The sequence below is a fragment of the Sus scrofa genome, chromosome 15, assembly GCF_000003025.6.
Source record: "Sus scrofa isolate TJ Tabasco breed Duroc chromosome 15, Sscrofa11.1, whole genome shotgun sequence".
In the NCBI taxonomy this organism is placed as follows: domain Eukaryota; kingdom Metazoa; phylum Chordata; class Mammalia; order Artiodactyla; family Suidae; genus Sus; species Sus scrofa.
In genome coordinates this window covers 50,260,779-50,288,602 of record NC_010457.5, presented here as the reverse complement: position 1 = coordinate 50,288,602, position 27,824 = coordinate 50,260,779, and the positions used below count along the sequence as shown (strand labels likewise).

Genomic DNA, 27,824 nt, shown 5'->3' with positions numbered 1-27,824 from the left:
GTTTAATGTTATAAAAAATGCTCTTAAGTTCTTTTCAACAAAGAGCTGAGAGTTCTGTGGATGTAAAAAACACTGCATCTTTGAGGGCTTATCAGAGACTAAGTCAGGAGAAGGATTTGGAGGGAGGTGATTAGAAAACTAGACTGTGTGTGTAGGCAGAAGGCAAGGCTCAGGTGTGGAAGAAAAGTTTAGAGAGGGGAGACTAAAAGGGAATAATGAATGAGGTCAGGTCCCTATGGAGACAGGAGAGGGTGGATCTGAGCTGGCCCGACACAGGAGGAGCAGCTGTTTGGGGGAATAGAGACAAGGAAAGGAAAAACACAGGACAGAGCAGAGGAATTTTGAGTTGTAGGGAAAGGAACTCCCATAGAATGGCCCCTATTTTTGCAAATAGAAAGGGTCAGGTGGGAAGCAGGGGTGTGGAAGAAAGAAAACAAAGTTCAGAGGTAACTTTTTTTTGTTTTGTCTTTTTAGGGCCGCACCTGCAGCATATGGAAGTTCCCAGGCTAGGGGTCAAATCGGAGCCACAGGCCACAGCCCAGCCATTCGGATCTGAGCCACGTCCTCGACCTACACCACAGCTCACAGCAACACCAGATCTTTAACCAACCAAGCAAGGCCAGGGATCAAACCCACATCCTTATGGATACGAGTCAGGTTCATAACCCACTGAGCCACACCGGGAACTCCCAGAGTTAACTGTTTTGATGAATAGTGTTACTTGGTCATAGGACATGAATAAAATTTTTTAGCTGCAAGGAAGTCCCAGGTGAGTTTGCAGGGCATCATTTTGTTGAGGCTACCCACTGGCATAGTTTGCAAGTTCCTCCTGTAGGGCAAGGTAACCCAGGTACAGAGAGGAGAGGCGGCAAGCCACACTGCAATGGCCATTTGGGAGTGAAGGCGAATGTGTGTCCAAACTCTACCTGTGCCATTTTCTCATTACAAAGCCTTGAGTCAGTCTCTACCTTATCGGGACCCACATCATCTTCTAGAAAAGAGGAAATATAACCCCTGCCTCAAATAGGGTTGTGAAGATGAGAATATGATCATATCTGTAGCTGTCAGAGAAGCAAGCACAGAGTGAGTGCTCCATTATTGGGCTGCTGTTGTCATCAAGGGGGTCAGGCAGTGTAATCAGGATGGCAGTTAATAGCTGGATAGAAACTTGGCCAGAGAATTGATTCTGGAGCCCAGTGGCCTGGGATTGAATCCCAGCTCTGCTACATACTTATTTTGAGGCTTTGGGCAAGACAAGTGGTTTTCTTGCCTCAGTTTACACGTTCCATTGGGCACATTTTTACAAGATTGTTGGAAGGAGGAAAGTGAGTTAATAAGTATGAAGTTGCCAGATCAGTGCCTGGCATATAGTAAATGCCACTAAAGAATGTGCTATTGGGAGTTCCTATTGTGGCTCAGAGGGTTTAAGAACCTGACATAGTCTCTGTGAGGATGTGGGTTCAATCCCTGGTGTCACTCAGTGGGTTAAGGATCCAGCATTTTCTTAAGCCTCAGTGTAGGTCACAGATGTGGCTTGGATCCAGTGCTGCCATGACAGTGGTGTAGGCTGCAGCAGAAGCTGTAGCTGCAATTCAACTCCTAGCCTAGTACTTCCATATGCTACAGGTGTGGCTATAAAAAGAAAAATAAAAAGGATGTGCTGTTGTTGTCATTCATGAGGAGGAAGTTTTGGAGAATGGCAAGTTGGAAAGGCTGAGATGCTGATTTGTGAAGGGGCTTTAAGATTCCAAGCAATGTAGATATAATTGTAATTGATCACCAGGGTTGACCATTTAAATCTATGTATTAGGGAGTCCCTTCATGGCTAAGCAGTTGATGAACCCAACTAGGATTCATGAGGATGTGGGTTCGATCCCTGGTCTTGATCAGTGGGTTAAGGATCCAGTGTTGCCATGAGCTGTGAGGTGTAGGTCACAGATGTGGCTCGGATCCTGTGTTGGCTGTGGCTGTGACATAGGCCGGCGACAGTAGCTCTGATTCAGTCCCTAGCCTGTAAACTTCCATATGCCACAGGTATGCCCTAAAATAGCAAAAAAAAAAAAAAAAAAAAAAAAAAAAAGCTATGTATTAAAGGGGAAAAAAATGTTGCTTCTCAATGGCAGGAAGTGTAACAAACTTGAACGATAACTTCTTTCTGTTTCGGCAGGCAGTTTATTATCTTGACACTGCCCTTTGTACCCATAACACTGCCTGTGCTGGGTGAGGAGATGGCTGCTTCCGGGCCTTATATGGAGGCCAGCAAAACAGCAGATTCTATGCCCTTCTGTTTGTTTTGCTTTTCTCAGCCCTCTCTTTGTGAATATTTATTGTTTGAATTCCTTAGTAATTTACTGCCTCATACACTTAATAATTCAAGTTGCTGAGGGTTTTTTTCTCCCTGAATTGGGAGCAGTGGTCATTGTACAGTATTTAATGAGATAAAACAGAATTGCCTGTGTTTTGAAAGGCATTTTGCTGTGCTCCTTTATTAATTTTACATAGCTATTCTAAAATAGATTCTAATCTGATGTATAGTTAAGCTCATAACATGGGAATTAAGTTTCCATTAATAAATGGCATTAATATGTCTTTCAGATGAAAATCCTATGAAGAACGAAAGGCAAACTAAGTAAACAGCTCTTCTGTTTAGTCCTTTGAGGACGTAAATTACTATAAATGACTAGGTGGGATTATAATTCATGGAGACAACAATTTGTTAATTCCTCTTCCTTGAACTCTAAAGTTTGAAGGGGCTTTGAAAGGTCATTTAGCCCTTCTAACCAGGTTTGGCCAAAAAATAAAACTACAGGCTGTCTTCGAGTCTTGCTGGTTTTGAAAGACTCCAAAACGAGATTTCACAAGCTCCTTCAGATCTATAGTGCAGCTTTTTTAACAACCCTCCTTGCAGAAAAGGTCATTTTAATATCTAACCAGAGTCTCAATTGCTGTAATAAAAGGCCAGGTCCTCCTTTTTAGCCCTTGTTGGAGATGGTGCAGAGCTAGTGACTAGATTTATCATAAATGAGCACCTCGGAGTTCCCATTGTGGCTCAGTGGAAATGAATCTGATTACGATCCATGAGGATACACGTTTGAGTCCTGGCCTTGCTCGGTGGGTTAAGGATCTGGCCTGTTATGAGCTGTGGTGTAGGTCGCAGACGGGGCTCAGATCTGGCGTGGCTGTGGCATAGGCCGGCAGCTACAGCTCTGATTCGACCCCAAGCCTGGGAACCTCCATATACTGCAGGTGCTGCCCTAAAAAGACACAAAATATAAAAAAGAAATAAATGAGCACCTACTGTGGGCCCCTTATAACACGTCATACATTAAAGATCATCCCAAATGACTTTATACTTCTCTTTCCTCCAGGCCCGTGAACCCGTGAACATTTCCTTTTCAGGGTCCTTGTTCCTAGCTTTTCAGTTTTGCAGCTTTTCTCTATAGATATTCCACACTCCTTACAGCAACAAACAGATTCCTCTGTGGTTCCTGACTAGTTTGGGAGTTAAGAGATTTCACAGTCAGTTCTTGTTTTCATTTTCTTTAGCTTATAGAGTGCACACATTTTTTTTCTACCATGCATTGGGTCCTTCTGACGTTTGCCTGAGGCTTTTATGACTCTTGGAGAGAAGAAAATAGGGATGAACACACAGGAAAGACCTCAGTAACACATTGAGACATAATCAGAAGGTCAGAGAATAGGACCCTGTGCTCACAAAAGGCAGAATGGTCTGGTCAGTCACGGGGTAGCCACACTTTTGTTCACAATCAGTTTGAGGAAACAACCCAGTGCCATACACATGTGGGAGCTCACAGGCAGGAATAAACATATGTGTGTGTAAATATAAAGGAACAGAGAGGCCCCCGTGGCAGGGGTTCTACAATCAGCCTCAGACTGGGGCTTCTTTTCTACTTCTCCCACCACAGTCTGAGTCCAGGCCAGCAGTCAACACATAGTCACGTACAATGTATTCACCGATTTCTGTGGGAAATTACAGAGATGTCACTGTTTGTAAAGACTTTAAAGCAGCTAGAGAGAATGCCCTGGCATTCAGGTAATTAGCCATAAAGAGAACCACAAAATTAACCAAAATGAGTTCTAGGAACCGTAAGTGATCTAAGAGTTTAGAAAACCACAGGTTGGCAGGGGTGGCTGTGTTTGCTAAGACAGTCACCTTCTTGGAGGAGGGGGGGGGCCTGTGCTAGCACCTGGCAGATGGGTAGATAAAGATGGGTAGGGAACAGGTGCCTCAGTGGGTGGGGGATATACTGCACTGACCCATCATTGGAATCTGAAAGGGGTACAGGGCCTTTCATAGCAGGGTGTACCTAGCAGGTCAGTTAATTACCATCGAATCTGGTGGGGCAGTGCGGAGTGCCTGAGCACAGGGATAGACGTAGAAGCTGCCAGGTCCTGGGAAGAGCCTGCACCTTGTGGCCATGAGGCTGGAGTGATACCCCTGGAGCATCAGTGGCTTCTGACGTTCTTCTGACACAGGCTGCGTGTGTGTGCTGCTGTGCACACACACGTGCAGGGGATGATACTGCATGGGCACACCTTCAGGTGCCTGCATGCTCACAGACACACACACACACACAACCAGCTTTCCCCTTCTCCCATGAAACTGTGGTGGAGAACGTGGAACTAAAGCTCAGGTGCTTCTGATGCCAGTCCTAAACACACATGAAAAGGGAATTGATTATAGTTTTCATAAGCCTTGGTACCCTTATAGGGAAACCCACTCTGCTGTCCTGGAGAAACAGATGAGGAAATGGCAGGGAATGAGAAGAAAAGAGGAGGTGAAGTAAAAGCAAGTAGATGGCAGGGGGAGAAAAGAGAAAGAAAGCAGCACAATGACCTTGAGCTGTAAGGATGGTTGGTCACACCTCTTGAGATGTGTACACATGACCTTCAGGACTCGTGTCTCCCTCTGTAGCTGCATGTGGATACCAGGATCCTATCACCACCTTATCCTTTACCACATTCATTCATTCATTCATTCATTTTAGTGACTGTAACAAAGAAACAGACTAACAGATCTAGAGAACAAATTAGTGGTTAGCAGTGGGGAAAGGGAGGGGAGGGTCAATAAAGGAGTAGGGGATTAAGAGGTACAAACTTTTATGTATGAAATAAGGTTCAAGAATATCTGTACAACAGAGAATATAGCCAATTTTTTTTTCTTTTTTCTTTTTAGGACCACACCTGCAACACTATGGAAGTTGCCAAGCTAGGGGTCAAATCAGAGCTACAGCTGCCAGGCTGTGCCACAACCACAGCAATGTGGGATCAAGGCTGCATCTGTGACCTACGCCAGAGCTCACGGCAATGCCGGATCCTTAACCCACTGAGTGGGGCCCAGGATCAAACCTGCATCCTCATGGTTACTAGTCAGGTTTGTAACCACTGAGCCATAATGGGAACTCACTTCACCACATTTAGACAAACAATGGAGAATATGGTCCATGTGTTAATTCACCCATGTATCCTCATGTCCACTGCATGGTTGAATGAATGAAATAAGATCCTGAACCTTCAAATTCCCAGGACAGGTTATTCTTGTTAAATGAATCCCATTTTGCTTGTCTTTCTGTAGGAGTCTGTGGACCTCTGGCTTATAGAGCAGACTGTGCAGCAGGTGCCAGGCTGAGCCTCATAAGGAATCAGTGTTCTCCATACAAGTCTCTTCCCTGACCCTATCCCTGAAATCCTCATTCATTTTTTAAAATTCTGCAGCATTTCATTCTCTTTAAGTCCAAGAGATTCAGCCAATATATCTGGGAGAGGAAACACAAAGAGCTCTGGCCAAAATTTATACCTCAGTCTGAAGACATATGTAGGGTCCTTTCCTAAAACAGGACATGTATCTGGAGGACAGAGAATTCTGGTTACCTGGGCAGTAAGAGAGTGGACACAAAAAGAACAAGATAAGAATCCAGGGGAGGAGTTCCTGTCATGGCACAACATAAATGAATCCAACTAGGAACCATGAGGTTTTGGGTATGATCCCTGACCACGTTCAGTGGGTTGGGGATCTGGCATTGCCAAGGGCTGTGGTGCAGGTCACTAGATGTGGCTCGGATCTTGCATTGCTGTGGCTGTGGTGTAGGCCGGCAACTGTAGCTCTGAGTCAACCCCTGGCCTGGGAACCTCCATATATGGTGGGTGTGGCTCTAAAAAGCAAAAAAAAAAAAAGAAGAATCCGGGGAACTAAGATGGATTGTGCTTGCTACTTAGTTTTGTTTCAGGATTTCATGGCCAGTGATGTCCCTTTGCAGCAGAAGTATTTTTGCCCCAGTTATTCATCCTCTGGCTCCTGGTCCTTCCTATTTTGGTACCTGGGAAGCTAGAGACAGCTTGGTATCTACTTTGCCAACTCAGCAGGAGAGCAGCTGCATTCAGGCCACTGCCAGACTGTCTCCATGTGTGCTCATCACCAAGCAGGTGTGCGCTCCCCAGATACACCTTTTAAGATGATAGTGTCATCACTCAGCAGTGCCCAAGGACCTGGAGGGAAGAGTGGGGGGAAAGGCTAATTGGTTTCAACACAGCTCTCTCACTGCTCCTGGTACCCAGGCTTTCTTCACCTGTTGTGTTTCAAGTCCTCTCTCAGCTCTAATTGTCCCCTCCAAGGAATTTAATTGAGTGGAGGGAGGGTGAGACTGTGAGTTGGGTTACAGCTGCATGCCATTTTCTCACCATAAGACACAGGTAGACATAGGAGCTCTGGGTTGGCATCCGTCATCATGCCGAGGTTCTGGGTGGCAAGGGAAAACCACCACCGTGGCCTCTATCGCCTTCCCTCTCCCATTCGGACCGACATGAAGTTGAACTAAAGCCTAAATCACACCCTGTTTCTTGATACCTCTTAGGCTGCTGCGGTATCTGGAGTTCCCTCTGTGGCACTGTGGGTTAAGGATCTGATTGCTGCAGCTTGGGTTGCTGTGGAGGCCTATGTTCAATCCCCAGCCTGATGCAGTGGGTTAAGGATCCGGTAGTGCCACCGCCGTGGTGTAGGTCACAACTGCAGCTCAGGTTCCCTCCCTGGCCCAGGAACATCCATATGCCGTGGGTGCAGCCCAAAAAAAAAAAAGTGTCTGATAATCCTCTGGCCTTTCAGATACTGTTCTTTGGGATGGCTATGCTCTCCTTTATGAATTATTTTTATGTGTTTCCCACCCTATTACTGAACTGGTTCTGCTTGATTTCCTGGTTCACTCTTTAATTTGGTGGCACCTTATTTTATAGCCCACTAACTTTGTTGAAAATAAATTTACTTGTGCGGTTAGTATTACTCATTTGATAACGTAAGTACCATATTCGGGTGCAGAGAAGGCAGAGTCAGGCCTGTGCAATTACAAGGTAAATAGATGATGGGTTTATTTTATCTGCTAAGCCCACAGGGGTGACAAAGTAATTGCTTTTGGACCTATTAAGTGTACCTACCACATAATCTGTAGGGGAATCAGTTATGTAGTTAGTACTCGCCAACCCGCATTTTTATACATGTTTTAAAGATTACATGGTCTTGGGTAAATGTCAGGCCGGATTGCAGGAGCCATTATGAGTCGCTTCAGAAATGAACCACACCCAGCCTACATCTAGCCAAAGGGTTGGAAGGCAGTTCTAGAGCATCTTGGGGGATGGGGAGACACCCACATTCTAAATTCAAACTAACGCTTTTATTTTTGCTTTGCCCATGCATTCAATAGGATGGAGTAGGAGAGGTATGGGAGAAACAGCATGTGCCCTCTTAGAGACCAGCCCTCTTCCATTAAAAAAAAAAAAAATTAGAGTGGAGCATTTACTTGGTGCTAGAAAACATTGACCATGGACATAAGAGCACCTAGGACCAAGCCCTTATCTCCCAATAGAAGGTCACTCATAATAACTGTAAATACCCTCAAATGACATGGTCAATGTTCTCTTGGACTGAGTGATGTGTGCCAAAGCTAAACTCATATCTGTGAGCTCTGGTCTCCTCTTGACTCATAGACCGTGTGTTTCCTTCTCACCCTAGACCGCTCTCTGTGAATGCATGCGCCCCAGGTCACAGACACGCAGAGAAGTTCACCCATATTTTGTCATTGTACGTGGGTCTCATGTCTTCCCTCAAAAATATTTAAAAAAAAATACTTTGTAGGGCAATAGGACTTAAAATAAGCAAATTAAGGAGTTGCCTATTTTTCCTTGAAAAATGTTCTATATTCTTTGCAAAATTGATTCAAGATTCCATTACATGGTAAGCTACCTTAATGCCATTAAGATATCTGACTAGCATCCCTTTGATTTATACAGTCTTTTAGAAACATGATTACTGTGTGAAAAGGAGTCCAGCTTGTGGCTCGCTGCATTTGTCATTTTCTCTGAGCAGTAGCTCCAGAGCTTCCAATAGCATTTCATTGTGTGTCCTGGGGTGGCTCTTTGGCTCCGTGCCCATGTTGGCCATTTAGGATTTCCCTCGTGTCTTGCAGGTATTGAGAACGCCAGCGACATTGCTTTGTACTCAGGCTTGGGAGCTGCAGTCGTAGCCGTTGCAGTCCTGGTCATCGGCGTCACCCTTTACAGACGGAGCCAGAGTGACTATGGCGTGGATGTCATCGACTCTTCTGCATTGACAGGTGGCTTCCAGACCTTCAACTTCAAAACAGTCCGTCAAGGTCAGCGGCGTAGGGCCCTCCACCACCACCTCCTCAACGCCTGAGACTACGCTTGATCAGGACCCTGGAGTTCTTTGGTCCTGTGCGAGGGTAGCTCATGGCACTAGGAGCCGCTACCAAATTGTCACCACGCATTAGGATACCAGGTTGGCTGGAGTAGTCTAACTGAATCCTTGGCTACTGTTAGGATCAGTGGACCTCGATTTACTATTATCAGCATTTCAAATGAGGCATTTCCATCTTCCATACATAGTGAGTGTAACAAGTTACTTTATCTCAGCGTACCCAGGTTTCCATTTTAACAAGCCTGTTTTGAGGATGTATATTTAGTTAACTGAGATACTGATTATTCAAGGCTAAGGACCAACTGCTATACCATATAGATTTATTAGGTGGAGTCATTTTCGTTGTTTCTCTTTTAAACAAGTAAAGGTATTTTAGAGGATCTTTGATGGGCTAGTTACCCAGGGGAAAAAAATGAAATTCCCAGCTTAAATGACTCTGCTCATGCCAAGTTGAAGCAGTCTTTTGTCTTGGGGGAAGGAAAACTCATCATATCAAACTATACCAATACTCATATTTATTTATTTATTTCATTAAAGTATAGTTGATTTACAGTGTTGTCAATTTCTGCTGTATAGCATAGTGACCCCGGCATATAGATACACACACAGTTTTTTCTCATACTGTCTTCCATCATGTTCTGTCTCAAGAGATTGGATATATTCCCTGTACTGTAAAGTAGGACCTTGTTGCTTATCCAAAATTTGTATGGAAACGCAAGAGACCCTGAATAGCAAAACCAGTATTGAACTGGAACTGGAAGAAGCAGGCCCCTGACTTTCAACTATCCTACAAAGCTTCAGTCATAAAAACAGTATGATACTGGAGTTCCCATCATGGCTCAGCAGTAACAAACCCAGCTAGTATCCATGAGGATGCAGGTTCAATCCCTGGCCCTGTTCAGAGGGTTAAGGATCCAGCATTCCCGTGAGCTATGGTGTCGGTTGCAGATGCAGCTCAGATCTGGTGTTTCTGTGGCTGTCATGCAGGCTGGTGGCTACAGCTCTAATTCAACCCCTAGCCTGGGAACTTCCATATGCCTCAGGTATGGCCCTGAAAAAAAAAAATTAAATGAAGAAAACAGTGTGATACTGGCATGAAAACAGACATATAGATTTTTGGAACAGGATAGAAAGCCCAGAAATAAACCCAAGCACCTATGGTCAACTAATCTATGACAAAGGAGGCAAGAACATACAGTGGAGGAAAGATAGTCTCTTCAATAAGTGGTTCTGGGAAAACTGGACAGCTACATGTAAGAGAATGAAATTTGAACATTTTCTCACACCCTACACAAAAACTCAAAATGGATTAAAGACCTAAACGTAAAGCCAGATACTATAAAATGTCTAGAGGAAAACATAGGCAGAACGCTCTCTGAGGTAAACCACACCAACATCTTGCTTGATCCACCTCCTGGAATAACAATGCTAAAAACAAAAATAAACCAATGGGATCTAATTAAACTCTAAAACTTTTGCACAGCAAAGGAACCCATTAAGAAAATGAAAAAGCTCACAGAATGGGAGGAAATCTTTGCAAATGTGAGAACCCACAAGGGCCAAATATCCAAAATAAACAAATAGCTCATACAATTCAACAACAACCCACCTAATCAAAAAATACTCATTTTTAAAACAGACCATTGTTTAATTCTCTTATACAAACCAACTCTATTCCTGATTGGGAGAGGGGAATGAGATATAGGAGGCTTTTATTTTCGAGAAAAAAAAAATGAAACTTTCTTCTGTGGATGCGGTTATCTACCTTGACCCTCATAGTCAACATTGTCACCTACATTTCTGTTGATTGCTTGGCAGTGGTGACAGGAGGTCTCAATGCTTGGCAGTGATTGCATAGGGACAGGATTGTGAAGTGGTAACCCAAGCATGCTAGAAATTGGGAGCTGGCTGCGAGACAATGCTCAACTGCTTACCACTCCGTTCTGGCACCTCGGCTTCAGGCCCGAGTCTGGTGGGTCTCAGATGGGGACGGATCCACTCAATCTGGGCAGCGAGCTTAGTGTATCTTATTTAGGTATAAATAAAGCCAGTGAAGAACTGATCTTTATACTGTGGAAGGAACTAGACCTGTATTTCCATCAAATAATGATACCAATGTCTTGGACCATGACACTTGAATAGAGAGGATATACATTAGTATATTGAGAGTATAGTAAGACTGCTTTGTACACAAATTGAGAGGCATTAAACTCAGACCTGAGTCCAGTGGTTTTTGTTTTTTGTTTTTGTTTTTTTTTATGGCTGCCCCTGTGGCATATGGAAGTTCTCAGGTAGAGGGTCAAGTCAGAGCTGCAGCTGCCGGCCTACACCACATCCTCAGCAACGCCAGATCAGAGCTGTGTCTGTGACCTACACCACAGCTCATTGGATCCTGAGTGAGGCCAGGGATCAAACCTGCCTCTTCGTGAATACTAGTAGTGTTTGTTACTCCTGTGCCACAACGGGAACTCCCGAATCCGGATTTTCTATAGGAGCTAGTTAATCAATTATCCCCTCTCAGTCTCAATGTTTATAGCTATAAAATGGGGGTACTAACATCCATCTCATGGGGTTCTTATGAGGGTGAAACTACTTCAGGTAACATGGGTTGTAAACCCTTGGCTTATGGAAGGTGCTCAATAAATGTAGTATCTCACTCTTGAAGCTTGTTGTTTTCCTCTTACCTTGGCATGGGAGGCCACTGAGTTCCAGAGAGCACCAGGCAGCAGGTGACAAGCATGGTGCCCTGACCTGAACATTTTGGGGATGTTGAATTGCATAAGCTGAAACATATCTCCTTACCATGGAGCTTCTCAGAAGGTATATGTGTTGTAAATTTCTAAGAGTCTATGTACCCTTTCCAAATTTACCATTTTCTTTGACCAAGAATCTCATAAAACTAGGGATACAAGCAGAAACCCTTTATTAAAATCCTACACTATCCCATATTCATGGTGAGGCTCTATCTTACCTAGATGCCCCATGATCTCAGCAACATCCATTCTTGAACAAATATGGCTGGAGCCCCAGGAAAGTGAACAATGAGACTTAAATAGAAGGTCATCCTTAGAGTACAGGGATGTCAAAAAGGACATCCAGAGAGGAAATTGGAGTCATCAAGGGACTGTTCCTGATCAGACGTGCATCAAGTTGGCCAACTTTCTTCAACCATGGACTCTATTGTCATCTCATCATCAGGCATTTTAGACATAAGTCCAACTCTAGGGAAAGTGTTTTGTCTCTTGACTTCATGTAAGATAGGATCTTCCAAGAAAAAACAGAAATTAAACTTCAGAAGGTAAGGGCTTGAGATAAAGTAGCCAGGAGATGCAGGGACCTGCTTTTCAATAAACTCCCCCTCCAAACTCTTTCCAAATGGGAGATGGCTCTTCAGTTCTGCTCCTCATCTGGGAAGACCATAACCCAGAGTACAGCTGGTGCCTGTAGAGTTCAATGCAGTTCTAGTAAAAAAAAGCACAGTTCCTTATTAAGTCTGGGTCTTGGCACAAGAGCCTCATATAAGAAAAAAAATTCATCATCAAGGTGCCTTTAGATCTGTAAGGTTATTTCATCTCATTTTACACCTCCTCTGTGATTTTGGATTCTTAGAACATCAGAACAAAGAGGTGGGAAAAGTCAGGTTTATAGATTTCCTGCTGGCCTTGTTACAAATTAGGAAAATGGAAAAACAATAGAGGCTGATACGCTGTGGCCCAGAATTGCAACATTCTCAAAAAACAGCATACTTGAAAGATTTCTGTCAGGGCCCAAAGGAAAAATGTTTTTGATACAGTGTGGGTCTCAGTTTGAGATGTCACACTGACGGACTGATAGGGATGGGAGGTTGGGGACTGTGGGTTATCTTGTTATTTACTAATAAATGAGATTATGTCATCACAAGAAACTATCACAGCATTGCTTTTTTAATAGTTGGCAAAAAAAAAAACACAACTAGTAAGCCCCAGCAGATGAGAAAGTCCAATTTCTCATGTTTTTGTAAGGATTTTTTTCAATTCCCCATTTGTTTTGAGTCAGAAAGGGAGCCATTCTAAGCTGCTCCCCATGTGGAATCTGAGTCCGTCTCTGTGTGGTACCCTCTTTTGCTCCCAGAGTGATGTATGCCTTATTAGAGCAAATTGGCTCCTCAGTCGTGGAGCAATTTGTTCCCTGACCCTTTGGTTCTGAGGACAACACATCATTTCCTCCCCTAGCTCCAGAAACTGCCCGCAGTTCCACATGTGATGTGCTGGCACCCACACCACCTTGGTGATAAACAGTATTATCTCGTCCCCATGCTGTGTCATCTCTTGCCATTTCAAATGAACAGATGTTATTTTTGCTCCAAACTGGATTGCAAAAACATCTCCCCCCTCCCTTTTTGGGGAACCTTCTCTTTGCCAGTTAAAATAATCCCATAAACAATAACACCTGAGTTAGTTGCCTGGGAGAATGCCAGAAATGCTAGATTGCATGAAAGAAGCTCTGGTCAGTGATGATTTGGGTTGACGGCATTCAGGAAATTGTTTGTGAAAGTCAGAACTCCCTATGCCCAGGCTCTGGTCATTGGTGATCAACCTACTAGAGGTGCTGTGGGTGCCCACGCTGGCTCTGTAGAGCTTGCCCTGCCCAGAGCAGCTGGCGAGTATGCATTGTAGTGTAGTGAATAGAGGAACAGGGGTAAGGAATAACTGTGATGCTTTCCACCTTCCAAGTGACGGATTAGTTTTCTTTGACCAGGTAACTCCCTGCTTCTGAATCCCTCCATGCAACCAGACCTAACAGTCAGCCGAACGTACAGTGGGCCCATCTGTCTGCAGGATCCCCTGGACAAGGAACTCATGACGGAGTCGTCACTCTTTAACCCTCTGTCAGACATCAAGGTCAAAGTACAGAGCTCATTCGTGGTTTCCCTGGGTGTGTCGGAGAGAGCCGAGTACCATGGCAAGAACCATTCCGGGACTTTTCCCCATGGAAACAATCACAGCTTTACGACAGTGCATCCCAGAAATAAAACACCCTACATCCAGAATCTGTCATCACTTCCTACAAGGACGGAACTGAGGACCACTGGTGTCTTTGGCCATTTAGGAGGACGCTTAGTAATGCCAAATACAGGTGGGTGGTAAGTGTGCGTTTGTGATTTTCTAGAGTTTGTTGGAACATATCTACATAAGGATGTCATGTAAGATTCACTTTTAAGATGTTGACTGTCCCTGTACCAGAGCAACAAACACTGGTTCTCTTAAGGAGCTTGATTTACACAGCACACCAGAGCCGAGGGTGAGAGTGGATTTTGCCATCTTCTTCTCAGCATGGACCAAACACTCCATTGAATGCCCAGTTGGACTTGACAGCAGCCATATTGACTTTAAAGGTTTGGCTGGTTCCCAACATTTAACCCCCCTTGAAATATATTTCCTAGGACATGATCAGGAAGCACTGAAAACATTCTTTGACCTGACCAATAGATATCAGATTCATAGTGAAGCATGGTTTATGCACTAGTCAATTTAGTGAAATGACTCAGTAACTGAGCTAATAAACACCATCAGTGGCCATCAGCCTTGCTGTAATATTCCTTTATGATGAGCAATGATGAAGGTTTCTCTTTTGAATTCCAGCTTCAGTTCCATGACTATGTAGTTCTCAAGAGTGTTTTCTACCTCTTGGTTGGGAGAGAGATTTTCTTGATCTTTTGACAAGGGGTACAGCCCACTTCACTTGGGAAATGACACATCTAGAACCTAACTGGATGGAGGAAAAGAACAATCTCTCCTTCAGTGTCTGAGCAATGAGATTTAGGTAACTCTCCAAATCATCACTGTTGGCTGAGAGGAAAAGAAATATACCAGACCTGCAGGTATTATTAAAGAACTGGATAACGTCGAGGTGTGACCAGCAGGGCCTTGGCAGATTTATCTGTTGAGAAGAGATGCTTTCTAAGTATGGAGATTTTTTTCCACATCCCACATTTGAATTTATACAAGAAATTCTATTCTGCTAACTTACTAAGTAGCGCAGTGACTTGAGCCTGCAGTTTGTTCCAAGCTGAATGTGTTGTCTTCCTATACCAATTGCTTCCTGAAAATTGTCATTTCAGGCAGGTGGCCCTCCAAGGCAGCCCTAGTAATGATTTAATTTGCTAAACTTCCAATTCCCTTAATCTCCTTTGGTCGGTATTTTAGCACATAGTAAGAAACTTCATTTAACTATGTCTGTGTGTTAGCATGTGTGATGCTGGTCTCTGTGAAGTGATAATGGGCAGACAGGAGATCCAGGCCAATGAGAAGGCAGCCATGTATACCAAATACCCTTCTTGTAAGAATCTGTACGTTGGAAGTCTGGGATCTATTAAAAGAAAAGTAAAAAATCCAAAGCCTGCCCTTTCAAAAAGAAGAGTGTATATATATATATATATATATATATATATATATATATATATATACACACACACACACACACACACACACATATACATATATATATGTATACACACATATATATGCACACACACATATACATATATTTGTGTGTACGTATGTCAAAATTATATGAAGTTGCACATTGAGTTTTTGTACACTTATCCCCACTTTCTTACCTAGTGCTTAGCACTTAGGTGGCTCTCAATTGTTACAGGTTGAATAAATTGGCCCACATTCCTCTTCTTTCCCATCCTCATCTCTCTGTGTCTGTGCGCATAGTCACACATTTACACACATGTGGAGGAAGTACCAAGATCAACCCATTTATCAGCTATGTTTAATGTTCATCAAGTAAATATTTAAGTAAACAAGATGAAATCTTGATGAAGCAGATTTTTTTCTTCCTTCCTTTCTGACTTGAGAAGCACAAAGGTTGAAAATTCCAAGGTCTGGTAGATAGCACCATCCATGATCCCCAAGCAGTTCCTGTTAGGGGGGTTTTCAGAGCTCCAAACAAGCAGCCCTAGACAAGATTGAAGCTGTTCACTGGGAATGAGTTTGAGGAAAGATAAGCATGGGGAATTGAAACATATGCTCTGTTATTTGCAGAACATAAATGTAAAGCATGCCCTGGGGAGCTAAAGTCTAACGAGTGAGCAGAAATTAAATTGTTCTCATGCAATCCATCCCAAATTATTGTAGGGTACCTGGCACTGGTTTGTGAGAAAGGTTGGGGTGGTCCTCACATTCTCAAAATCATTTATTATGCAAAATAGGAATAAAGTAGCTCAGGTGGTTCTGTTGTCATATCATGGAAAATGCTGTCAAGGTAGCAGGTGGAGCTTGGGGGAGAGTATATTTTTCTTTAATCAGAGATAACTGGTAAATGACATGTTGAAAATGGATATTTCTCTAGGGAACCACAGTCATCAAGATTTCTCACAGAGCCATTCACTCTTCGTAAAGTGTAACTTGTCACCCATACCATCACCCCATCACCTTCACCTCTATGACTTTTTCAGTTTCCACCTACAATTTACATGTTTAGGGGAGAAAGGTCTGTTTGAAGGATAATCATGCCATTTCTGATTGAAGGAAATATGAAATCATTGAAAGGCCCAATGATCCTATAGATTCAGGGTGAATTTAGGAGTATTATGAATAATGGTTCAATCTAAACACAAGGAATTAAGCTGTCTTGAAAAGAATGAGATGTGATTCACCCTACAAACAGCCCTTTCTCAAAAGTCCACACATATATTTATGCTGAGTTGATAAGGGAATTGACTGTCAGGCCCTGATGATCTGCAGAAGATAGCATGTCTCAAAGCCTGGCTTTAAAAAATTCATACTTGCTTCGGCAGCCATATGGCCTCTCTGCAAGGATGACATGCATATTTGTAAAGTGTTCCATAATTTTTATGGCACGAAGGAACTTATCTACAAAACAGAGACAGACTCATGGACATGGGCAACAGACTTGTGGTTACCAAGCGGGAGAAGGGAGTGGGATGGATGGGGAGTTTGGAATTGGTAGAAGCTGTTACATTTAGAATGGATAAGCAGTGAGGTTCTACTGTACAGCACAGGGAACTATATCCAATTTCCTGGGATAGACCATGATGGATGATAGTATAAGAAATGGAATGTGTATACATATATATGCATGTATGACTGGGTCCCTTTGCTGTGCAGCAGAAATTGGCACAACACTGTAAAATATAATAAAGTGAGTTTAAGCCTTTAAAAAAATTCAGAATTTGGAAGCCTATTCATTCTCTGCCAGGCATTGTGCTACATGATCATTGCTTTATTTATTTATTTATTTTTTTGGCTACCCTGTGGGATGTCTTAACCCACTGAACTGGTCTGGGAATCAAACCTGCATCCTGGTGCTGCAGAGACATGGCTAATCCCGTTAAGCCAGAGCAGGAACGCCCCATTATTGCTTTTTTTTTTTTAAATACACCATATGATTTTATTTGAAATTGTAGAAAAGACACACTAATCATCATGTCAGAAAGCAAATAAATGATCATTTGGGTTGGTGATCGAACGGACTTCTTAAAGGACACCAGGGAACTTTTTGAGGCAGTGAAATTGTGTTGTATCTTACTGTGATGGTGGTTACATGAAGGTATACATTTGTCAAAAAAATCATCAATTTGTATCCTTAGCATAGGTCCGTTTTATTGAATGTGAGTTATACATCAAAAAAAAATAGAAAATGGGAGGACAGTAAAACTATTCTTCAGTGTTAATTGCCTAAGATAGCATTGTTTTATTTTGTTTTGTTTTTTCCTTTTTAAATGGCCTCACCCTTAGGATATGGAAATTCCCAGGTCAGGGGTTACATCGATGCCAGATCCCTTGTCTAGCGACCCAAGCCACTGCATCCAGATTCTTGACCCACTGTGCCTCAGCAGGAGCTCCTAGATGGCATTATTTCTTGATGATCCATTCCTGTGCCTCTGTATCCAAAGAATAGGGCCTGAATATCTGCTGTCATTCATGGACTGGGTAGTCTAAAAGGCCACAGAAAGTGCGATGCTAAACTAAGAATACAAAATGTCTAGGGTGTGTATCCAGGCTGACATCCACACTCACTGAATATCATGTGTATCACAACTTCTGTTCCGCAGGAGGGAAGGATGTAGTGGAGGTCACTGCGTTTGGCAACTGTATTTAAGGGAGAATGGGCAATTAAAGGAGGGGCCTGATCAGAGGCTGCTAAGTATGGCAATTATAGTTCTCCTGCTATTGACACTAAGGTCCAGACTATAAATGGATACCCTTGCTGAAAAGCTGTACGCAAGATTTCAATGGGCCTCATTCTTTGTGCTGGTGAAAGATACTGATGATAACTAGCGTGTTCCTGAATAATGTTCATAAATGCGAATCACATAATAATGTGTTTTGCAATGAGTCTTGCATTCCTTGATTCTATAGCAGCTAACAGGCTCATAGACGGGTATTGGTAAAGCCTGCCACCTCTAGATTTAAGTGATCATCAGCAACCTGAAAGCGTTGTGTGATTACATTAGCTCTAATGAAAGGAGAAAAGGTGAGCAAAGCATTCTTCAAAGAATAGGTGGACACCCTGAGATTTTATTTAATAAAGTTCTTACTGTGTCTCTATTTCCTTTCTTTGTACACACAAGGAGCTACATTAAAGAGAATCTCTGCCCTTTCTGGACTCTTTCTCTTGGCCAAAGTGAAATATTTACTTCACAGTATTCAGGGAGAAAGAGGGGAATTTTCACATGCAGGGGATGTACGCTCCTGTGGCTCCCCTCCCTTGGTTTATATGATTTTACTGCACTAAGTCTACTGAGTTGTTGTTGTTGTTGTTTTCAATTTGGTGTTGATAAGAATATGGTTAAGTCACCTTTAACCTCAACCTTTTCTAGCTTCTCTTAGCAAATAGTGTCTGTGCAACAACCTCTAACTTCCTAAGCCTAACCATGTTTTTCCTTCTCCTGTTTTCTTGACAAAATACACTATTCCATTGATCACCTCCTAAAACTTACTTCAAGATGCACCATTTAGAAGACCATACTCTAGCACAATGTTAGATGGCTCAACCATTATCTTAGCTACCTTTTCAGGAAATGAGTGGGAAGCAACAAGATAAATACATTTTTTAATTTGAGAGCAGGTAAACTCTTACATTCTCAGATATGTCTGATACTGTCTGGTCTCAGGATATCCAATCTTATATGAGAATTTTTTAAATGCTATAAAGACTTTTTATTTTATTGTAGTTGATTTATAGTGTTGTGTTTATTTCTGCTATATAGCAAAGTGATTCAGTTATATATTCTTTTTCACATTCTTTTCCATTATGGTGAACCACAGGATACTGAATGTAGTTTCTATGCTATACAGTAGGACCTTGTTGTCTGTCCATTCTGTAGATAATGGTTTGTGTCTGCTAATCCCAAACTCCCAATCCGTGTCTCCCCCACCCCTTCCCCTTGGCAACCACTAAGTCTGTTCACTAAGTTCATTTGTGTCATATTTTAGATTCCATGGATAAGTGGTATTATATGGTAGTTGAGTCTTTTTGACTTCCTTTACTTAATATGATAATCTCTAGGTCCAACCATGTTGCTGCACGTGGCATTATTTCTTTTTTATGGCCAAGTAGTATTCCGTTGTTGCACCATCTGTTGATGGACGTTTAGGTTGTTTCCATGTCTTGGCTATTGTGAAGAGTGCTACCATGAACATAGGGGTGCATGTATCTTTTTGAATCACAGTTTTGTCTGGATATATGTCCAGGAGTGGGATTACTGGATTATATGGCAGCTCTATTTTTACTTTGTTGAGGAACCTCCATATAGTGGCTGACCAGTTTACATTATGAAAATTTTAAATGAAAATCTGAATACACAATTGAATAACATGCCATTCTTTATGTCACTTTAAGAAAGGGTGTTTTCTTGTCATTTTGGACTTTATAAACTTTGTCAGGATTGTGATATCATAAATTGCTGTGAGGAGGTCTCTCTTTGAGGGCATCAGTGAGGTGCTTCAACATAATTGTAGACTCTTTAAATAATCTCTTGGCTTTGTCTGTTTCAGGGGTGAGTTTACTCATTCCACATGGTGCCATCCCAGAGGAGAATTCTTGGGAGATTTACATGTCCATCAACCAAGGTGAACCCAGGTAAGAGACAGAGAAGGATGACACATTAATGATATCTTACATATGAAATGGAACTCGTGCAGAAAATCTGAACTTATTAAGACAATGCTCTAATAAGACATTAAGAGTGAGAGAATGAGCTACTTGACTGTATAGAGAGAAAACCCAATTGCAAAACTGTTGGCTGTACCTTGGCAGGCAGCCAACCCAAGTCACTGACATCTAGACAACACACACAGACACCAGTAAATCAGTAGACAGGGCATAATCAGGGTCTCTCCACAAACACCAACTGCCTCACAGAGCCTTCCTCTCAAAAGAAAAATATATCCCTGGAGGCCTTCTCAGGTGCCACACACTCAAAAGGCAGAGAATAATAGATCTGTGACCTTTTAACAGAAGATCTGCCCTAAAGCCAAGAGACAATTTCATAGGCAGTTTTCCTCAAAGAAAAAAGTTGTCTATGTTTCAATAACTTTCAGGTCTGACAAATTTCAGCAGCATTAAATTCAATTACGTGAACAAATACAAATCTTGTTGCATACTCTTTTAATGAAAACAGTTGGTTATTTTTCTAGTGCAACTATAATATTTGTAGAAATGTTGCCTTCCCCCACACAAGATAAACTGAACTCCTCTTTAGAAAGCAATTTCTCTCATCAACTGCATCTATACCTCTGGCATTTTCAGTCATAACATCTTGGTTATTTTAGAATAGATTTTGTTGGTGTTAGCAAAAAAACGCATGAAGGAAAAACAGTCAGAGAAACAGATGGTTTGAACAGACTTTGATAGCTATCTCCATAAGAGGATTTGTTGGTACCCAATGGTTTTAACTTTATGCTCTACAGGGCTTGAGAAAAATGGCAGAAAATGCTCTGCTAGTTGGCACTCTTAGAGGATTTGCTTGTAAGCTGTGCTATATTTCGGATTCTTGTGTTATTCCCTCAGTCCTGGAGACCCAGAGTCCTTGAGTTGTGCACCTGAAAACATGCTATTGTGTAAATATCTTCACTTGACAAATAAGGAAAACCAAGGCACACAGAGGATTTATTCCAAATCTCAATTAAGCAGAACTAAAAATGGAGTTCTCTGGATGAGAGTCGCCTCATTTTTTTCTCTATCTGATTGATTTATTTAAGAAATTGTACCTATTTAAAACTGCCTCTTGGAAACAGGACCTCTGCACCTTGTTCCCTTTATGATAATCAGTCCACTAAGGCTGAGGTCTGCTCTTTCCTCTCCAAGCCCCTCCCAGTGTCTTCCACCTCATTACCTAAGAACCAACCTAGGGCTGGTTCACATTTTCAAAGGCATCTAATGCATAGCTCACCTCAATCCTCTTCTCTTACCAGAAACAACTTCTTAGGAAGTCAGAGCTAGGAAGTGTCCAAATGCATCAAACATACAAGGGCTTAAATAAAATGGCTCCCCCAAATGTAGCAAATATCACTTGGGACATCCTGCAGTTGTTTAAAAAAAGAGAGAGAGAGAGAGAAATATATAAAAACTCATTGGAGCCCAAAGACTTTGCAAGATAGATTTGGCCTCATGTGATCACCCCATGGAGCCTTGTAAGCTCCATGTTAGTCAGTTTGGCTTATCAATATATGTTTAAGATGCAAGTTCAATTGTTGCCATCTAGGAAGGTGGATGGAAGCAAGAACATTTCATCTAAGACTTGTGATCAATGAAGTGTATGCATTCCTCTCTATTTAACTGAGGATTAAATACAATTGTAGAGAGCACACATTTCTTCTCAGGTTGTTGAAACCTTCCCAGGTGTACCTACTGCTCAAGGAAATGACTGGCCACTAGGCTACATCCCACCTAATTTGTGTGGCTATTTTCACTCCCTATTGAGGAGCCCAAGCCACTAAAAATAGCCTTTCGGTTACTTTTTCTTTTTTTTTTTTTTTTTTTTTTGCTTTGTAGGGTCATACCTGCAGCATATGGAAGTTCCAAGGCTATGGGGTTGAATCAGAGTATAGCTGCTGGCCTACACTACAGCCACAGCAACGTGGGATCCAAGCCACATCTGCGACTAACACCACAGCTCATGGCAACACCAGATCCTTTACCCCACTGAGCAAGGCCAAGGATTGAACCTGCGTCCTCATGGATACTAGTCAGGTTCATTACTGGTGAACCAAAATGGGAACTCCCAGTTACTTTTTTGAAACTCAGGAAAATTATTTTCCATCCCTGCCAGGTGGCTACTCAGATCTAAGTTCTTCAGTTTTTAATCCTGTGATTAATCAAGAGAGACGATTTAACTATTTAGCATCCCCTTTTCTTTGAAAGGTCATTTGAAAACCTATTTTCATCTTAACAGTGTCTGTCATTCTGAACTTGTGCTCAGAATGAGATACATTTCCTCTGAGTTTGTAGAGCTAGAAAAGCACTGCTCTGTTCCTTTCACGGTTCTTTTTAGTTCCGAGTGAGAATTGGGTTTCCTGACTCTCTGTTATCTCCACATACACAGAATTACAGGGGGATCCTCCAAATAACATTGTTATGCTGTGTTTAGTCTGTCCCATTGTCCTGTTGATGATACATTTCTGTTGCTCCTTTCTGAGTGACATCCCTGGGGTGGCAAGGCAATGATTTAGTGAAACTGTAACAGACATCACTGATCCAGATTCTGTACCAGATTCCCAGGGATAGGGCTGTGTGGGCTGAACCATAGACTCAAACCAACCCCCTGTGTTCAGATAGTCTCGGTGGATCTTCTTACTGTTTAGGTAAGGGTTTTGTTTGTTTGTTTTTTGTCTTTTGGCTTTTCAGGGCTGCCCCTGTGGCAATGGGAGTTCCCAGGCTAGGGGTCCAATTGGAACTACAGCTACCAGCCTACACCACAGCTCAAGGCAACTCCAGATCCTTATCCCACTGAGCAAGGCCAGGGATCGAACCCGCAACCTCTGGTTCCTAGTTGGATTTGTTTCCGCTGCACCACAATGGCAGTAAGGTTGTTCTTGTCTAAATTGAATGTGCCCTCTATCTCTTGGGACTTCCTACTTGCACCCAGGAAGCTTCTCAGAGGACACTTTCCTTCCTCAGTGTCCCTGCTCTGTCCACACTCTTGGACTTGAACAACGCTTCTAATGAATCTTTTCTAACTTCCCCCAGCAATCTGGGTCTTTGGGTATAGTGCTGAGGAAATTACCACTGTTGACTTTTTGTACCTAGATATACACACATTAAATGGTTCGCTAGTGGAATTCCCATTCTGGCTCAGTGGGTTATGAACCCCACTAGCATCCTTGAGGATGCAGGTTCGATCCCTGGCCTCGCTCGATGGGTTAGGGATCCGGTATTGCCATAAGCTGTGGTGTAGATTGCAGAGGCAGCTCGGATCTGGCATTGCTGTGGTGTAGCTGACACCTGTACTCTGATTAGACCCCCAGCCTGGAAACTCCATGTGCCACAAGTGTGGCCCTAAAAAGCAAAAGAAAAAAAATCTTTCCCTAGAAAAGGATTTTGCATCCTTAGAAAAGTACTTACTTACTTCTGTTTTAGTATAACTTGCATAGTGCTATTACATGCATTGAACTCATTTAATTTCTACAGCAATGTTCAAAAGGATTTGGTACCATTAGAGATGGGGAAGAAAATCTAAAATAATGAAGGTTCCAGGAAGCGAGGCTGCTCTGCAAGGGCATGTTACTTACTGGCTGAGCTGTGATCTGACTTCAGTTCTGGTGCTCATGGACAAAAGGATCGTACCTCTCCTGGATGTCAGTTACTTTCAGGAAACAGCTTTCTTATGTTGCATTCCAACACTAGGCCCCTGTAAAAGCCTTGGAATCGCTCTGTTAAGGGCACTGAGAATTAGGCAGAGCAAGAAGGCAGGACGAAGTTGAACATTTCCTAGATGTATTGGGGTAAATTGCTATTGTGACATCATTATAGTTGAGAGAAGAAAGGGTGGAAATGGGTCTCAGCTCCATGCTGAATCTTAGCAAACATGACATTAGGAGACGTTTGATTTCAGTGGCCAAGAATATGGGTTCAGATTTTAGTCATGCTGCTGTGATCCAGGTGATCTTAGGCAAGTTATTAAAACTCTTTGACTCTTTGTCTTCATCCGAAAAATCAAAGTAGGCACCTACATCATAGGAATATTGTGGGATTGCATGGTGTTCGGTAATACATGACCATCCCAAAGGTGATGTGTGACCATGCCAAAGGTGATACTTCACCATCCAAAGATGAGCAAGGAAACCTAATTGATACATTTAAGTATTCTACCTACAATAAATCCTTTAATCTTCACATCAGTGCTGTATGGCAAACATGAGAAGATAATTATCCTAATTTCGTAGACCTGACAATTAAGATCAAGAAAAGTTAGTAGATTTGCAAGACTGGGTACCAAAGCAAGTTTCTGATGAATAATGTATTTTTAGACTGTTACTTTCTCCACTTTAAGGCATAATTTGGCATACTATGTACAAGTCTGATGTGAGGCAGAGCTTATGCCTAGTAATGGAAATACACTCTGAAACAGAGAGAGACCAGATTTGGAAAGACAACAATGATAATTTGGTAATCCAATGTGGGATTACACTGTAATAGAAGACTTCACGGAAAGAAATGGAAAAGTAAAGGCAGAACTGTAATCTGTTCTAAAGATAGGTTTATGGGGGACGGGGACTTCTAGGAGATGTCACTTAAGCTGAGTCTAAACGATCAGTATAAATTAGCCAGACAGAGAGCAGTATAACGGCTATAACCCAGTGATTTCCAGCTCCAGGATACATTTTCTAGTATCTGTATAGTGGAAGGTGGAGTGGGAGGTACTGGGGGGTGGAAGAGAAGTCTTTAAGAGTGGGCAGATCCAGGCATTTTTTTAAAAATTGAAGTACAGTTGATTTACAGTATTGTGTTTCATGTGTCCCTCAAAGTGATTCAATTATACATTTTTTCAGATCCCTTTCCATTACGAGTTATTACAAGATATTGAATATAGTTTATTGTGCTGTAAGTAAGTCCTTGTTGTTTCTCTATAGTGGTATGTATCTGTTAATCCCTTACTCCTAATATACAGCTATCTTCCCCCTTTGGTAACCATAAGTTGGTCTTCTATGAGTCTGTTTCTGTTTTGTAAGTAAATCCATTTGTATTATTCTTTAGATTCCATCTGTAAATATTTGTCTGACTTACTTCACTATGATAATCTCTAGGTCTATCCATGTTGCTGCAAGTGGCATTGTTTCATTCTTTTTTATGGCTGAGTCATATTCCATTGTATGTATGTACCACCTCTTCTTTATCCATTCATTTGTTGATGGACACCTAGGGTGCTTCCATGTCTTGGCTATTGTAAATAGTGCTATTAGGGACATTGGGGTGCCTGTATCAAATCCAGGTGTTTTTTCTCTGCTTTTAAGTCATTCTTTGTCTTCAGCAGTTTCCTTCCAACTCAACCCCAAGCCCTGCCACAGACAAGAGGAATTAGGTTTTGTGCACTGCTCCATTCACAACATAGAGAATGCTTTATGATGTCACAGGAGAAGGAAGCTTGAGTAGCCCCAAGAAAGGCAATGGCATGAACTTGAGCCTACTAGAAGTGGTTTCTGGTAAGAGGCCTTTGGGTTTCTCTTGGCTCAAGGGTATTTAAGCAGCGGGCTCAGTGCCAAAATGGCCACCTTTATCGCAGAGCTCTTTGGAAGATAAGGAAACCAGCAGTAGTCACTCTTGAAAAGTGTGTCTCTTTTCCTAGACTTTAATTTCAAAGAATTTGGGTCTTTTTTTTCTAACATTTTTAGGAGTTTTTTTGGGGTGTGCATATGTATTTTTCTTTTCTAAACAGGTTTTGGTAACTTTTTTTAAATTAAGGTGTTTAAACAAGATGATTTAAAAAGGTGATTATCCCATTTCAGGGTTCTCCACACATAAATACCACTATAAAAATGATATAAACCATTACATTTGGAGTGGATAAGCAGTAAGATCCTGCTGAATAGCACTGGGAACTATATCTAGTCACTTAGGATGGAGCATGATGTGAGAAAAAGAATGTATGTATGTGGGACTGGGTCACTTTGCTGTACAGTTGACAGAGCACTGTAAACCAATTATGGAAAAAATAAAAATCATTTAAAAATAGACACTTAAAAAAAATGACACAGCTGTCTCAGAACCGTCCCACTACCCATCTCCCAGTTCTTTTTGCACCCTACCCCCTTCCATGGATGGTGCATGGAGAAATGGACCAGAACGTTATTACATGTAGCATTCTTCTGAGAAGGAATAAACTGAAACCAAAGGCAAACCATTCATTTCTTTTCCCAATTAAACTACTGTGGAGATATTCCTGACCAAATGCTTAGACTAGAGCTAGAAATGTAATCTTATTGAAGAATGTGCAAAAAGGACACATATTTGGAATTTGGACTCAACCCAGATGGGATAGTTCAACCACTATTTTGTGTGTGTGTGTGTGTGTGTTTTCCTATCAAATTGTATGGTCTTTCCAGGGGCTACATCTTAGGGTGAGGGTTGGGAAGGTAGACATGGCAGCATTATGAAACATTTTTGGGTGGGGGGGATACCTTGATAACACAATGGCTTTAATAGCAAAGCATGAAATAAGACCAACTACAAGACTAGGAAGACAGAAAAAGCAGCTCTGGGAAATGGAAGGAGTAAACAGAATTTCTCTTCAAGTGACAGGCTCACAATCAGCATTGCAGTGATTGCAGTGGAGCTCCTTTGGAATGGCTTCCCGTGGCTTTTCCTCCATGGCTGCAAGAACAACATACACAAAGGCAAAATCATCAACCCACATTTGCTCACATATCATGCCTAGTAGAGGATACAAGCACTCAAAAATGTCCTTAGGCTGTTTGGGAGGACCTCATTTCTAGAAGACTAAAAAGAAAACATGTATGTATGGCCATTGTGCTTGTAAAAATGGAGTTTGAATGAAATAAATCTGCTTCTAATAAACTATTCTTTATCTCAAAGCAGACTTGTGAAGCCATCCTAAAACCGGTAAAATATGAAAGTGCATACACTTATTCTGGGGCCTCCAAGGACTCTGATTTCACAGACACTAAGAAATGCCTGCCATCAGGCTACTGCAATTAGTGTAGCTGTCCCTGACAAAACCTTGTCTCTTGAGCTCAAAACAAGAGCACCTGCACAATGCCTTTGGCTGTACCCTAACACCAGGTGACTGGTCAGGACATGGCTGTAGGGAGAGAACCTGGCCAAAACCTCTGGGTTGATCTGCATCTCTGTCTGCCTTTTCTACCTTGGAGGAAGTTACCCACTAGGTTTCATCTCCAGCCATCCTATAGAAGCTCAGGCAAAAAAACCCAAACCAAACCAAAACACTGTGCCTTCTTACTGCAGGAGTTGTGAAATCCTTTGGAATATTTTTCACAGTTAGTATTATGAACTCAGTTCAGTTCACTAGGTGTCAAATGTACAGTCAGTACTATGGACCAAGAAAAACAGGACCACTTATTGGCAAGGAAGTTAGTACCTGGTGGAGGTGTTACTTGGGGAACAGAGGTTGTGTGGGGACACAGGGGACCTTTTTCTATATTCCTGAGGTTGACAAAGCTCAGAATTGATTTTTTGAGACAAGAGACCTAAGTACCCCAACAGTCTAATTTCAAAGATTTTCCCAGCTATAATGTCAAGGCCAGTTTTCCCACCTCTCTGTAGAACTGCTAGGAAGCATCATGTCATCAGAAGGGACACCACCACTCCCTCCCCATGACATTATCGCTCCCCACTGATAAGGAATGGGACTTGAAGAGAGAAAAAGAGAAGTCACATTTTGGAGGAGTATGGGTACCAAAAACGGTTGTCCCCGCCCTTGCCAAAGCCAAAGCCAGTAACCCCAAGAGAATTACTCGTAAACTTCAGGTCATCTGCAGAGAGTGGGTGTTGATACCTGATTTTCTCATTATCAGTTTGTCGACTTGCTCAATGCTTAGTAGGGAACAGGGAAAAATAAAACAAAAAAATCATTGAGAAGAGAGAGCATGCTGCAAAAGCCACGTAAAGA

At 42.2% G+C, this 27,824-nt stretch overlaps 1 protein-coding gene and 1 long non-coding RNA gene across 12 annotated transcripts in view; one reads left to right on the top strand and one right to left on the bottom strand.

Annotated features, from left to right (window-relative positions):
• UNC5D (unc-5 netrin receptor D) overlaps nucleotides 1-27,824 on the top strand; it is a 607,474-nt gene that overhangs the window by 516,002 nt on the left and 63,648 nt on the right. For 4 of the 11 annotated variants that reach the window (XM_021076135.1, XM_021076134.1, XM_021076129.1 and 1 more), the window contains 3 exons: nucleotides 8,475-8,621; nucleotides 13,463-13,840; nucleotides 19,735-19,819. In XM_021076135.1, coding sequence (XP_020931794.1) covers nucleotides 8,475-8,621; nucleotides 13,463-13,840; nucleotides 19,735-19,819 — 610 coding nt within the window. Of the gene's footprint in view, nucleotides 1-7,712; nucleotides 7,728-8,474; nucleotides 8,661-13,462; nucleotides 13,841-19,734; nucleotides 19,820-27,824 lie in introns of all 11 variants that reach the window. The other 7 variants (XM_021076133.1, XM_021076132.1, XM_021076127.1 and 4 more) reach the window with 3 other exon arrangements.
• Nucleotides 26,345-27,824, bottom strand: part of LOC110257163 — an 89,166-nt gene continuing 87,686 nt past the window's right edge. The window contains exon 2 of the long non-coding RNA XR_002339410.1: nucleotides 26,345-26,548. This is a non-coding gene — a long non-coding RNA (uncharacterized LOC110257163). The remainder of the gene's footprint in view (nucleotides 26,549-27,824) is intronic.